This window comes from Leiobunum rupestre, chromosome 10 (genome assembly GCF_980474605.1).
Source record: "Leiobunum rupestre chromosome 10, qqLeiRupe1.1.hap1, whole genome shotgun sequence".
Lineage (NCBI taxonomy): Eukaryota > Metazoa > Arthropoda > Arachnida > Opiliones > Sclerosomatidae > Leiobunum > Leiobunum rupestre.
In genome coordinates this window covers 21,918,629-21,933,684 of record NC_143393.1, presented here as the reverse complement: position 1 = coordinate 21,933,684, position 15,056 = coordinate 21,918,629, and the positions used below count along the sequence as shown (strand labels likewise).

Genomic DNA, 15,056 nt, shown 5'->3' with positions numbered 1-15,056 from the left:
CAGTGATCATATCAGTAGATCAATTTCCTTTTTTGGTTATCACTGTGCAGCCTGGCAGTCAATGACAAAGGTTACCTTAGTTTCTGGACTTCCACCTGCCAAGAGTTAGCTCATTGCCTACCAAAGGAAATTTTAACGGACAACTCAGCTTTTAGCGTCATCCGCTAGGTGGCTGTACGGCAACTGAAATAACTAATCGCGTCGCTACCCACTTTTCATAGGCTCTGATACAAACTCTCGTGCCATGTCAGATAAATAATACTCCTTAATCTTAAGCGAGTTACACCGTGGTGGTTTTCGTATCCCGTTGCCATAACTGCATTTCTTGTCGTAATTTTCGAGAATTTTCGTTGGTAAAAATGGCAACGGCAAGAAATGCGATAGTAATTTCTTCTTCCGAGGATGAAATTATGGCATTACCACGACCAAAGCTTCGCATGAGTAAGGTAGGTTCAACTGAAAATGAAATTTGTTAAGCTAGGACCCCCATTTTTTTTCTTTTTATTTGTTTTCCCCCGTAGTTAATGTCTCGGTTTTTAAGTCAAAAGCACGACTAACACATTTGTGTAACACCTTGCTTATCGCCCGGTGCTAATTTTTCAAATGTTTGTTCAGAAAATGACCATATGAGTCATAACATCGAGAGATATAATAACGGGTTTTAATAATAACAGGTGTTTTATTGCTTACTAACGGCTACATTGGTAGAAGGCCCAGTGGCAAATCGAGGTCGACTTGGCAAAATGAAAATAATGAAACATGTTTGTTAATTTAAAACTACTAAATCGATTGTAAACGATGTTGCAACAAATCATTGAGAATTTCCCAGCAATTTACTTCCCTAAAGTCATTAACTATGTTTGAGATTTCTATCTAGTTGCTTCTCCTTATGTATAACTTACAAGACCTGATTTCTATGCTAGGTAGCTAGTGTGTCGGAACTTTAGTTCAGCCTTGTGGCAAAACCTTTTTAAATAGTCATTTTTCCTACAGCACCTTATAAAATTCAAAGGCAGATAGACACGTGATAGAGAATATCGGTTGTTCGTTATTTTTTCAGTGTTAATTTTCTACGTTAAATTTGGCAATCTGTATAAAATTTATAAAAATAGTTTTAATTTCTATAGGAGATGTTACAGTTTTTTTTACTTAGGGAAAATTAGGTAAGTCGCGAATATTATAGTGATATACTTTAGGAAAGTGAAAATTTCACAAGCCAATATTCCTAAAGTTGCGTTGGGTAAAGATAACGTGTGATACAGTGTCGGTTGTTCTTACGTTAATATTTCAGTAATAAGTGTTTGAATTGTTTATGTTATATTTGGGTATGAATAATTCCAGTTATTCAAAGCAGTTCAGTTAAACAACAACTAGTATTCGTCAGGATGAAATGTATCTATTTTTTACTACAGCGGGATACACGACGAGAAAATAGTAAGCGGGTTTGATGGGATTTTTAAATAGCTGTACATCGTTCAATCTCTTTTTCTGCTTCGTGTATCTCGCTTTATATATAAAGAGAGTACGCAAATGCTTCACTCACTATAACTATACGCCGAACCATTTTCGCCATTGAATTGGGAATAGTACCGCTAGAATGACATAGGCGCGTTCGGTAGTCGTGGTTTCGCGAAACAAATTCTGAAATTTCGAGTCGGCACACTTAGCCGTCAACTCTATCATTATACGGGTGGCGTCATCTATAAATTTCAAAGTACATAAGTACTATTAATTCAATTGTATAGTATATAGTTCCCACCGATTATAATTTTAATAAAACATTTAAATTGAAATCTACCGTAAAAATAAAAACTTAGACGACTTGACAAACTTTGTTTTTTACTTGGCAAATTTCACTTACCTCCCCCCCCCCCCAAACGTACTCTCTTCGGTACGCCCCTGTTTAGGCCAGGTGGCTGGCGTTTAGAAAGGTTATTACAAATCACAAGATTGGTCTTTTCAATAGGAAAAAAAACAATTAACAGGTTAAATTTATAAAAAAATAACTATAAAGCAACATTTATACGTTTAAAAAAAGGGTACAAAGGGCTAAGAGTTAATTGAGTACATTCTGGCTCGTTTTTTAAAGTACGGCCTTTTGATATTCAGTTAATTAAACAAATCGGTCGATTTACAGAAAGTTAAATTTAGCTTTAGTTCAGTATTAGGAAAAAGGACTTCTGGAATATAATTTTTACGCGTAAAATATCGTGATAAGGCACTGTACTTAAAAGGGTTGTACATATTTATTGATAAAGATTTAAAAATAAAAATTAGGGAACCGTAGTTAAAAATTTGGCAAGCTTTCATTATATTAATGATCTGAATAGTGGTGATCAGTGTGCGCGGCCATTTTTATTCTGAATAATTCGGACACTTCGCTTTTGAAATTGAAATAAGCGGATTAGGTTCATATTTTAGACTAGCCGAGAAGCCCGCCTTACAGGCGGGTCCTCAGCTAGTTGTGTGTTTCGAGGCACTCCACCCCAGTACGCCCACCCAACCCCTTTTCCCCATGGAATATTTACCGTGGCACCCTGTTCCCCATAGTCGAACCACCGCAGTAAGGCCCCCTCCCTTTTTTCCCATGCGATAATTTCCGTGGTACCCTTTACCCCATAGTCGACCTCACCCCGTAAGGCCCCTTCCCCCTTTTTCCCATGCGATAATTTCCATGGTACCCTTTCCCCCAAAAGTAGAACCACCCCAGTAAGGCCCTTCCTCCCCTTTTTTCCCATATGATAATTACCGGGGTACCCCCAGTAAGGCCCTTCCAAGGGGTAAGACAGTCTCAGATAATCTGTACACCGAGTTCGTGCATTTAGCACTGTTTAAGGTACATATTTTGAAAGAGTTCGCGAGTTCCACTGTCAAAGGTACGGCAGTGTACACCGAGTTCGCAGAGTGTCTTACCCCTCGGGCCCTTTCTCCGCCTTTTCCCCATGTGATAATTACCGGGGTACTCTCCATTTTTCCCATGTGATAATAACCGTTCCGCCCCTTTTTCCCCATGTTATAATTACCGTGGTGCCCACCTCCCCCTTTTTCCCATGTGATAATTACCGTGGTACTCTTTTCCCCACAGTCGAACCACCGCATTAAGGCCCCCTCCCTTTTCCCCATGCGATAGTTTCCGTGGTACCCTTTTCCCCAAAGTAGAACCACCCCAGTAAGGCCCTACCTCCCCTTTTTACCCATGTGATAATTACCGTGGTACCCCCAGTAAGGCCCTTCCTTCCCCCTTTTCCCCATGTGATAATTACCGGGGTACTCCCCATTTTCCCCATTTGATAATAACCGTTCCGCCCCTTTTTCCCCATGTTATAATTACCGTGATACCCACCTCCCCCTTTTTCCCATGTCATAATTACCGTGGTACCCTTTTCCCCATAGTAGGACCACCCCAGTAAGGCCCTTCCTCCCCCTTTTCCCCATGTGATAATTACTGGGGTACGCCCTCTCCGCTTTTCACATGTGATAGTTTCCGTAGTATTCCCCTCCCCCTGTCCAACGCGAGAATTAAAGTGGTACCCTTTTCCCCACAAAAATAACTCAATCTTGCAGTCGTAACAAACCCCCTGTACCCCTTTAAACCCCCTGTATCCAATGGCTGATGCATAAAGGCCTCGGGACTAACGTACGCCGAGAGACCACAGGACTTTCAAATCGGAACGAACCCGAAACCCCCCCCCCCCGTTTCCGAAACACACAGGCCTTCTGATACTTCCCCCGCACGATCCCCCCCTCCGAAATTCACGGCTGCAAGAGAGAACATTTTCGGGTGTATTGCGTGTTGGGACAAACACGGTCCAACTCTCAGGGGCGACAGATTTTGAGCATTTTTAGAAACTGACATTTGCGTCACTTTAGAAAATTTGTAATAAAAACATAAAAACCAAATCGGTAGGGGTGTGCAAAATATTTGGTACAACCAAATTATTTGGACCAAATACCAAATCAAATAACCGGTTTGCCAAATCAAATAGTGTTTAAAACTATTTGTCAAATATTTTATTTCTTGACCAAATAATTTGATATTTGAAAATAGCTATAAAAAGTATTTAGTAATATCAAATAGTTTGGTATTTGGTCAAATAGTTCCAAAATCAAATAATTTGGTGTCTTGAAATATAATTTGATGATTTCAAATATTAGATAAATTAGTCAAATAATCAATTAACCGCTAGAAGTTGTCTGGGTTTTCCCGCCAATAATTTTAAAGCTCGTGCGCTTTGGCTATTGGCTGAACAATGGAAATATGAAAGCGAAACTAAAACACAAAGCAAGAAGCATTATAAGCTGGACCAGTGTAAAAGAAACTTCGTTCTTTACTACTAGTTAGTCTATTGTTTTAGTTAGATTTATTATTATTTAAATTTATTTATGTTAAACCGGCAATAATAAATGCTTTTATTTAAATAGTTTGAGACTTAAGTTAATTAGAAAAGTTCAAGATTAGAACTTGAACAACTTACACTAATGGTAAGAAACAATTTAAAATTCCATTTCTATTAGACATAATTGTCACTTAATACTTATAAATCTAGATAAAGGCACGGTTAACATATTTGGTTGGAGGAAATTAAACCTATAAAAGTAGTTATTGGATATTACAATGGAATCACTTTATAATTAACAAACTATAAATAGGTTGTATAAAAAATATATAAAAAAAGGGATGATATTATTTTTCATTGTCAGCGATGTAATTGTAAATATTGTAAGTGCTAGTATTGTTAACATTTGGGCCGAAAGTTACCTTTTTTATGACTTGGTAATAAAGTATGTCTTTTTAATTTATATTACTTAAATTTTAAAACCATGGATCGTAATTTTAATATCTATAATTATAAATAGTTAAACTGAATAGTGTGATGATTAATGATAATTAAGATAGTTTCATTGAGTAATTGACTTATTGTTAAATATAAATGAAATGGAGGTTAAGTTATTTTACTTATTTAAATTGAAACTGGTTGTAGACAATTATTTGACACTATTTGAAAACCAAATTATTTGATATTTGAATACTATTTGGTATTTGATCAAATATTTTTAACCAAAATACTATTTGACCAAATTATTTGACTTTTCAAATATTTGATGATCTTAAAAAAAAATATTTGATATTTGATTTGGTCCCCAAAAAAAGGTATTTGCACACCCCTTCAAATCGGAAATCGTAGCCGACTCGATGCGAAAACGCAAATCGTAGCGTACGCAAAAAAAATGCCACGCGACGCTCTCGCCCGGAACGCGCGCGCGAAAAGCGTCAGAAAATCGAGAAATAAGTCGCCAAAATCGGTTGACGAACCTACCTACCTACCACCAAACCAAATTGGGGGGTGGCGGAGTGGTTAGCACTTTCGCCTCGCAGCAAGAGGAGCCGGGTCCGATCCCAGCTTGTGGCACTGGGTGAAAACTCGGAACAACTCCTTCTGCGTTGAGTTTGCAAGTTCTCTCCCCACTGGTTTAAGGGGTTTTCCCCCGAGTTCTTCGGTTTCCCCTTCCATAAAAACTTGTAGAGGTTAACGGTAATAGTTAGTGTAGGGAGCTGTTGGCTCGATCTCGTGGCATGCAGGGCTTGCCACCACCCTCCTACGCGTTGTAACCCGGCCACCTGAATTAAGGGCTTCAAAAGTCGCATGATGACTTAGGCCTAAGGTGGTGCCTTGGGTATTAGCCTAGCTGATTATTATTATTATTATTATTATTATTACCTGCCTACCACCCAACCAAACCTACCTACCACCCAACCAAACCTACCTACCACCCAACCAAACCTACCTACCACCCAACCAAACCTACCTACCACCCAACCAAACCTACCTACCACCCAACCAAACCTACCTACCACCCAACCAAACGCTTTTTATTATATAGATACTACCCCACATAAAAACAAAGAGATATGGGTATACTAGTATTCAGAATTCAAACCAGTCACTTCGACTGTACTAAAGTGTTTGCCAAACAGGGTTGGCAAGAGCCAGCCAAACTGGATTAAACCACCCTGGTTTAAGCCGGTTTTAACCACCAAATAAAATCCATGGTTAAAACCACTTTTTTTTTTTTAAAATTGAGAAATTAATTAGAAACATTGACAAAACTTAACCTTCACTTTTTGTCGCGAGTAATGAGAGCTAACATATAAGCAATTAGGGTATCTTAAAATTAATTTTGCGCGTGAAAATACGCTGCCATGTTAGGGTATAAAAGCGGGTAAATAAGTCTGCTATACCTCACAATGTAAAGGTACTGTCACGCGCAAAAACGTAATTTTTAAATCGGGAAATTTCAGCAATGAGGGCTTGATATAAGCAATTTGATCATTTTTTATTAATAGTTTTAACCGGTTTAAACCACCGGTTACAGCCGGATTTAACCATACTGGATTTTTCAATTTTTAAAAAAGCCGGTTTTTTGCCAACCCTGTTGCCAAAGGCTGTACTAGGTTTCGCAAAACTCTAATTGGTGTGCCTATTGATAAACTACTCATATATATTAACAAATTACCGTTCTACTTAATTCACAAATGAAAACTTCAATTTTTGCAGGTGAAAAGCAATCCCACACGTGATTTAAAATTTGAGAACTCCAGTTCTAGCTCCGATAATGACGTCCATCGTAAAACATCCCTGAAGAATTTAGTTAAATCGAAGGAAAAGAACCCAGTGATTCCGGAGTCTAAACAAATGCGGCAATCAAGGTCATTCAAAGACATCAGCAATTCTCCGTCCAAGATTACAGTGGAAGTAATTCCCAAAGATGACGCTTTTGTAAGTACCAAGTACTTATGATCATGTAGAAATACGATTTGATGTTTTTTTACGAACTTTTGATTAAGCCTCGAATTACATATCATAAGTGTGTCAGTGAAAAATCCAGGATTTACGGAATCGTAAATTCAACTTCAAAATCTGAACTCTAATCGAAAATCTGTTCCCAAATCTCAATCGGGCTAAAAAAAACAAAACAAATCAAAACGTAAAGCGTGCTCTGAAATCTCAAAAATCAGTTTTGATATCATTTTGAGATACAAAATCATCTCAAAAATCAGTTTTGATATCATTTTGAGGTACAAAATCCTGTACGTAAAATGTGCAAATGTAGTACCCCTCGGATGAATTATTAGTTATTAAAATGTTAGCTCGCGCTAATGAATATCACCAGAAATAACTAAATATTGTATAAATAAACCAATACATCTGAAGTTAAATTGTATGCTTGTTTCTTTTTCGGTATTGGAAAAAATTATACCAAAATACCGCGTGCACGATACAAGCTAACGCAGTGGCCTCGTATGTTGAGCTCGACATCCAACACTTATAAGCGTGTGCTAAATGTACTAAATGAAAAAGTTTAGCGATTCCTCACCGAAGAGTGCTGGCGGGTGACGTTAATCGGGGTTTTGTCATATTCGGGTACAATGGTTTATTTGAATACTTAAAATATCTCGCTTAAGAGACTGAATTTTAAGTTTCGGGCTCTGTTTTGGGGCAACGGAATGAATCTGCGGGTAGATCAAGATTTTAATGAAACCATATGTTTGGAACAGACGCGTTAGATCTGTAGTGTGCATTAATGGTCTTTTTTAGCTAAAGCTGGCGTTGTCCAATTATTTAACTTTTAAATTTTTACAGAGAAAAGCTGCCAAACCGCGGGAGAAAGAAGAGGCGACCAATGCTGACCTGGTTGACAAAAAAGGACGGTACTGTAGTAAACTCAGAATTGGCCGAATTCCCGATGGTGTAAAAGCTAGTAACGAAGCTTCCAATATCGCCTCGGACGAGATTAAAGGAGTTCATTCGAAGCCAAAATTACGAGCCCGTAACAAGAACCAAGATGTGCATTCAGCCTTTGTTCGTGCAGCGGGAAATTCAGAAAAGGGAGGCTACTACGCTTCAAAAACTCCGAAGAAGAGAAATGCTGGTGATCGTTCCCAGTTAGGTAACCCAGATGTGGCTTCAACCTCGAAGAAACTTTCCTCGACTTCCGCTTTTAACGCTGTAAGTCGAATTGGGATTTCGCTTTCGGCGAAATGTTTAAAGATGGTGTTGTTGATTAAATGAAATCGATGACCCCTAAGGGTGACACGACGCTGGATTACGCGTTGGAATGCGAGTGTTGTTTCTGCCCTTATGACTTCGAGTACATGGTTCAGTGTCTGAGCGGGCATCTGTTTTGCTGCTATTGCCTGGAGAGATACGCCAAGGAATCGGTCTATGGGCAAGGAAAGGTATAGTTGATAATTATTGAAGAAATCTTTTGTTCAGTTTGCCGCATGCTAGGTACGCGATATCTTGAAGCCCATTTTAATGTTTAGTTACTATTCAGTAATTTATTAATCAATGCTGTTAAGGTCTTATATTTAATTGGTTTTTATGGAATTTTTAAGTTAAAGGAGGTTCCAAGTAACGTCCATTTCCCAATGTCAGTGCTCTTAACTCTAAAGTTGGTCGTTTTATGCTTAAATTCTGTAATTTAGCCGCGCTAAATAAACCACCGAAGGTGACGTCATTTCCGATTTTTGGTTTGCAATTAAACCTTCCCCCACATACCACAATATTTTCTTAACCATACGAAATTAACTAGTAATTAATTTTGAAGATGTAGCGGATTAAGCGCTGGTGTTAGTAGGAGACTTTCCTATGATAATAAGGTGGCCAGAGCTGGGTTAAGATGAAGCCTTGGCAAACGAAGGTGTTCGTACTCCTTAAGCCGTTCGAAAAACATACATAAAATTTTCGAGCAATTAAATTTTTTCTTTCTTTCCATCAGGTGAATCTCTTTTGCATGACTTCCAATTGCGGTGCTTCATTTTTAAGAAGTAATTTTTTTCTTACCCTAGTTATTTCTCCATTCTGTCTTCGTGTAGCGTCTAAAAACTATTTTCTTATTAATTCGTTGGTTATTAATCTACCTGTACCCCGCTGTCATCACGGTGACACATTTAAATGTTAACTATCCCGTCGTACCTTAAGTATGTTGCAGTTAGTCAATAACACCGAAAACCTTAAGTAAAGCAAGTATAAGTCTGATACATTCTGTTATCGCAACGCTGTTCTTTTCATGATAGTCTGTTTCGCTAAAATCTTAATGTGGCAAAGGAATGACAGTTCTCCTCTATACGTTATTAAGTCTGTTGAACGAAGGTCAAAATGTTGGCACAGCTAAACTTTTCAGCTGATCAACCAAGGTTTAGGGAAAATAGAATTAAGATATGATGAAATTTTGGACTGCGCCGTAAAATTGAATATTTTGTTACTGTAGGTAGATAATTTGGAATTGGAGAACCTAAGTTTAATTTTTTTTGCAATGAATTAACCTAAAATTAATTTTGAAGGAGAAAGTTTAGTCAAACAAAACTAACGATTACGCAATCGCGCTTTGACAAACTGTTATTTAAGCAAAACGTTCGGTGTCATCCTTATGTGTATTTTGTTGCTTGTATTTCAACACCTGTAAACCTGGTTTGGTTTAATTAGATTTGTGAAGGCTTGTTGGTTTACTTTAGAGCTCGATGTATTTTAAAAGTGTCATTCTTTGCTTCTTTTCAGGTCAGATTGAGCGGGCTTTGCCAGACTATCTTATTGCCAAATTCGACGAAAGAGTTCAAGAAGAGGCTATTAATATGGCTGGACTGCCGGATTTTTACAAGTGATTAAAATGCTTACTTTCCCTATTTATGTAAAAAAAGCTGCAATTTGGTTTTTCATTAAAATGTTTTGCTCGAAAAAGGGCTTAATTTGAAAGAATTGATATTGTTCTGCTTAGGTGCAAAGAATGCAATACCGGAGCGACATTGGATCCCGAAGTGAAATACTTCCGTTGTCCGAATGCCCAGTGCCAAAAGGTGCGTTTTGATATATCCGACCTCCCTCTTAGATCCCTTTATAATGTCTGCAATGCTGTTACAGTTTTTTCCGCTTTGAAAGCATTCTTTGACTGAAAGTAATTAGTTTTTAGACATAATATATTTGTAATTCTATCCACGTGCAGGTGTTTTGTAGGTTGTGTGAGGTGGATTATAAGGATCATCTTGGACTGGCTTGCAAGGAAATCGAGAAGGAAGAGGAAACCGATATTAGGAAAAACTTGTGAGTTATCCTTGCATTTTTTAAAGCTTTAAAATAAGAACACAAAGTGGTCAACATACTGAGTTTCTAAGGAAAATTTTAATCTTGAAAATAAGGAGGGTTTGCGCTGCGGGAGCTTTCTACACTCGGTCAAGAGGCCGAATGTATATTTTTTATAAATATTGCATTTTCTCCTTCGATTGAATCTTAATAAACTTGTTACCTTACGGTTTTTACACCTATTTTCTTAAGATACCAGTTTATATTTTAACAGCGAGGAAAAGATGTCTGAGGCAAAGATACGAACTTGCCACGCTTGCAAATTCAAATACACCAAAGAACCCAACACATGCAACAAGATCACTTGCAGATGTCAACGTACCATGTGTTACATCTGTCGTACACCTGATGTGAGTGTTTTGAGGCGTTTTCATATTTCCTCACAATGTGATTTCCGTAAACCTGTCTTTCATTGCAGATCGATTACAAGCATTTTTGCCAGGATGTGAGAGATCCAGGCTTACCGTGCAGTAAATGCAACAAATGCTTTTTGTGGTCTCACGCTGACGAAGACGACGAGTTGGCTATAAATGAGATCAAGAACGAAGCTAGGAAAGCGAGAGTCGATAAAGGTTAATTTCCCTGTTGTGACCTGTACCGGAATTTTCTATCGATCCTCATTATGTTCTCAATTAATTTTCAGGTTACAATGAAAAGAAGACAATTGGAGTTCCGAAAGATCAAAAGATCGATCACCATAAAAAATATCAGCGTCGGCAATATCCAGGGATGAATTTGGCACAGCCCCAAGAACAAGTTGATAATTTAGGTGATGCTAATCCTGCTCCTCGACGACAACGTCTAAGGATTCCACCTCCAGCTCCGGCTCCTTCTCCCGTTAGAGCACGGATACCTCGTAGCCCTCAACCAAGAGCTCGGAATCCACCTCGTCTCGCCATTAGAGCTTTAAATCCACCCCGTTTTCCGGTTAGACTTCAGAATCCGGCCCGTCGTCCGGTTGGAGCTCCCATTATCCCACGAATACAAGCTAGAGCTATGAATCCGGGTCAAAATATTGAAGCTGCTGATGTAGCACCTCGGTTTCCAAATAATTAGGTTTCGCTTTGTAAGTATTAAGTTTTGTTTTTTTCTTTTCTCTTGGAAATAGTCTGCGCCGAATTTAACCTGAAAAATTTAGTGGAGAACATTCTTTAACTAGAAATTAACGCGTTCAATCTAATTAAACGAAATACGGAACTATAGTCTTTTTATTAACACGCCAATCCCGAAAATTTGCCTTTAGTACGTCTGTAGTTAACTCCTACCGTTAGTACAGGGTGACTCTACTAAAATCTTCGATTAGGTGCTCGTATATTTTAATGATAAATACACCAATTAAATGACAGGCTGTTGTATATATTGGCCCAAGGTATTGAAAGCGAAGCGTTGCCATATAAATTAAAATTCAACGGTGTGCTATGCTTTGCTTGATAGTACCCTAACCGTTTTCCAAAACTTAGTCCACTAAACTTCTTCCTTAATTAATTTTCGGCAAGGTAAGATCAAATCTGGTTACAACGTCTAACCCGATTATTTCGTACTACTATAAACTATTTTGTTGGTGTTTTGACTGTCGTGTGACGGTTATGTTATAAGTTATTAAATCAATATTTAACATTTGTCTTTTCTCTACAGGCAGCGGTTTTTTCTTCACACCTATAGAACGTTCTTCTTTTTGGATTCTACTTTTATTTTTTGTTTAAATTCGTAATTTTTTAATGTTTTCTCTGAATTTGTTTAAAATTTTTAATAAAATTCATATTCATATTTTAACAAAATGTGATTTAATTGCTTCTTGTGGTACATTAATAGGAACACTAATGTAGTATGACAGGGAAATGGAATCGGCAAATTGATTCCACACGTTTCAGTTATTAATGTCCCAACCGCGGAAATTCCCACCAGATGTTGCCCTTGCATTGCAAAAGAAATGATTCCAGAAGGTTTCCATTACCCGTGCCAATTAGACTAAGGGTGCTCAAATGGTTGGAAGCTTTATGTGAACTCCAATTTTAAGTCGCATCTGGTCTTTTAAGAGTCTTTGCTCCAAGAATTAGTATTATGAAAGAAATCTACTCCATTCTTTAATATTGGTTTATTTCCTGTGTTGAATGATAGTTTTGTGGGGTATCAAGAGGCTAGCGCTCTTATCAAGTCGGTACCCTCGGTGACCTATCCTAAAATTATGCTAAAAAATGTAAGCATTCTATTACGATTCAGCTCTATTTGCATGTCTAAATAACTTGACCCTGAATCGTTCGTAAAAAAAATATTTTTATACATTTTAAAATCGAAAACGACCAAAAAATTAGAAAATAAACTTTTTAAACAAAAATTAAGGACAGCGAATCTTAGTTTCTTACCAAAGATGGGCACTATCATATCTTTTTTGAATCTGATACTTTTTTTGATCGATTTTAGAAATTTTCTTAAAATTCTATCAATTTTGATATGATAAAAAGTCTATCCAAAGAAAAACTTGATTTTGAAAGGTTTCAGAATACCGTAAAAAATTGATTGATTTTAATGGGATAGGACACGTGTCGACATCTATTGAAAAAAAAATGAAATGATATAATTGATATTCATTTTTACAGGTCAAGTGAAATTTGATTTGAAAGTGATAAAAAAATTGAAACGAGGTTAGGTGAAACTTAATTTTTGATAGTTTCGAAAAACTAAGTTAAAATATTGATTTGAATTTAATATTATCTTCGGCTCTCGGTCAAAAAGTTGATTGCTAACAGTCTTTTTCATTTTCCTGCTTACGTAAAAGGGGGGAGGAGTAAACGACGATATTACTTTTGAAATGTCGGGGATAATTACTCCAATAAACCGCAATTATTAGTCAAGTACTTGGGTGTTTTTATCAACTAATCGATTATAAGTAAAATACTTTAGTTCGAGGAACCTAAAGTTAATGTTAAAATTTATCTATATTCGAGTACTCGATGACCCGACTGGACAAAAATATTACTCGACTCGGTTATAAATATTGAATACTCAATAACGTTTGGTAAATTGAAGAGTGAAGTAAGTTTCGCGCTCAAACGAATTGAGAAATGAATTTCATAGCGTTACTGTCCATATTGCCATATGTTTGAGTAAATTTCCAATTTAGATGATTCATTATTTTATGAAAATTACTTTTATTATGTTTTAATATTATTTATTACAGTTTGAACGCTTCCAATCTAGTAAAACTTTTATTTGATATATAAGGACCTCAAAGGAACATTATCCACCACTTGTTTACCCATCTGGTCGCAGAAAACGTAACTAAACATCATAGGTCGAAAACCTTTTGACCCGTTTATTCCCATTCGACCGAAATAATTTTAAAATGTAGCCCAATTGGCGGGGTGATTTGGTATTTTATTTATAAGGTATGTACTATCGAAGATCCATGTTTAGGTTAGGTTAGGTTAGGTTAGAGTTGGTTAAGTTTACTATTTCAGTTTTGGTTCAGTTACTTTTCTTGACTAGGTGAAGATAAAAATATAATTCATGCTCGTTCCATTTTATTTTCAAATAAATGCATAGTACAAAGATATTAAAATGGCATAGCTAAATTCATAGCTACTGCATCTAGTAGGGAGAGTGCTACTTCATTTTGAGATTAAGACGGAATAAATAATTATTATTGATGTATAAATACCCTCCTTTATTAGCTATCCGCTCCATTGCAAACGACTTCAGTAACTAAATTGAAAACATAGCAAAAGCCAATTTATATAGCAGCGTTCGGTCGAATGGGACACATAAAAGCGTTCGGTCGAATATGACACATAAAAACCGCACGTTTCGGCGGAATTCGGTCGAATTTGACACCTCAAAAACCGATTTCGGTCGAATGGGACTAAAGCTTTTGACCTCCGGTGTCCAGTTCTCCAGTCTCAATTGGACGGTCTGACCTCTGGTCTCCAATCCTTCAATCTCCGCTTGAAAGTCAAACCTCCGGTCTCCAGTCCTCCAGTGTCCGCTTGAAGGTCTAGCCTCTGGTCTCCAAAAAACACAAATATGCGCCGTGCAAACTTGACAGTATGCTATACAATCTATGCATGATAGTCTTTATATATTTTGGAGCCACATTGCAAATGCAAGTCTCCGGTCTCGGTCGTCGGAGACTTGACACTGGAGGTTAGAGTCTCCGACGTATGCTAAACATTCGCGAGGTTTCCTCTTAGCATTGTTAAGCCTCTATACTAAGCTGTAAAAGAGTAGACATTTGGGGTAATTAGCCTTTACAGTTAACAGAGAACCACCTAGCGGCCAACGCGAGAAGCTCACTTAGCAGACGGATTTTGGTCTGCTAACCGGGCGATTCGTCATTTTAAAATACAAAGCGTCCTCTAAAATGTAGTAGCTAAGTCACCTCCTTGCGTTGTCCGCTAGGTGGCCATAAGCTCATTGAAAATTCTAATGGCTCGAGTGCTTAGTAGAAATTTAAATTTATTAACGAACTTATATTCGTGTTTCAATTTTAAATTTGAAAATTGGAAGGGTCTTTTGCCGCTCTTCTATGACGGCCATCTCTCGGCCGAATAGTGCAAGACTTGCCAATTTAAAAATACCTCACCGGCCCATTTCTAAGCCTTATTTTATACAGGGGGTGAAGATTAATACTTCGAACGCCTTTTGCGTGTTGTTAATTTTAATAAAAAACGAATCTTATCCATTCGACATTCAGATGTCGTTAGTAGCGAGTAATGCAATCGAATCAATATTTTCGAAGAAGAGGAAAGTCTAGCAACTGCCGATTTGCCTCCACTGAGGTAGTTTTCGTTAAGAAAATTAAGGTGAAATCATGTGAATATTTAGTTCTGGTGTCTGACAGTAGACGGGGTAGTGTCGTGTTTGGATGAATTAAATTCTGTTCTAATTTTCGAAAACCTCAACGTTTTAATAATTCCTATT

The 15,056-nt window shown here is 37.3% G+C and overlaps 1 protein-coding gene across 1 annotated transcript; it reads left to right on the top strand.

Annotated features, from left to right (window-relative positions):
* The first annotated feature begins 334 nt into the window (after nt 1–334).
* On the top strand, nt 335–11,900 carry LOC149925037 (uncharacterized). The gene is made up of 12 exons (XM_090160497.1): nt 335–446; nt 6,558–6,779; nt 7,644–8,009; nt 8,090–8,239; nt 8,782–8,830; nt 9,561–9,660; nt 9,778–9,856; nt 10,003–10,100; nt 10,354–10,489; nt 10,558–10,711; nt 10,783–11,209; nt 11,775–11,900. Exons 1-11 carry the CDS (start codon nt 360–362, stop codon nt 11,193–11,195), a joined length of 1,854 nt encoding a protein of 617 aa, XP_090016623.1. The 5' UTR covers nt 335–359; the 3' UTR covers nt 11,196–11,209; nt 11,775–11,900.
* Nucleotides 11,901–15,056: the final 3,156 nt, after the last annotated feature.

Coding starts and splice junctions, on each gene's coding strand:
- LOC149925037 (XM_090160497.1), top strand. CDS start 360: ATGGCAACGGCAAGAAATGCGATAGTAATTTCTTCTTCCGAGGATGAA. Junction 8,831..9,560: donor CGGTGCTTCATTTTTAAGAA/GTAATTTTTTTC, acceptor GCTTCTTTTCAG/GTCAGATTGAGCGGGCTTTG. Junction 9,661..9,777: donor GGACTGCCGGATTTTTACAA/GTGATTAAAATG, acceptor TGTTCTGCTTAG/GTGCAAAGAATGCAATACCG.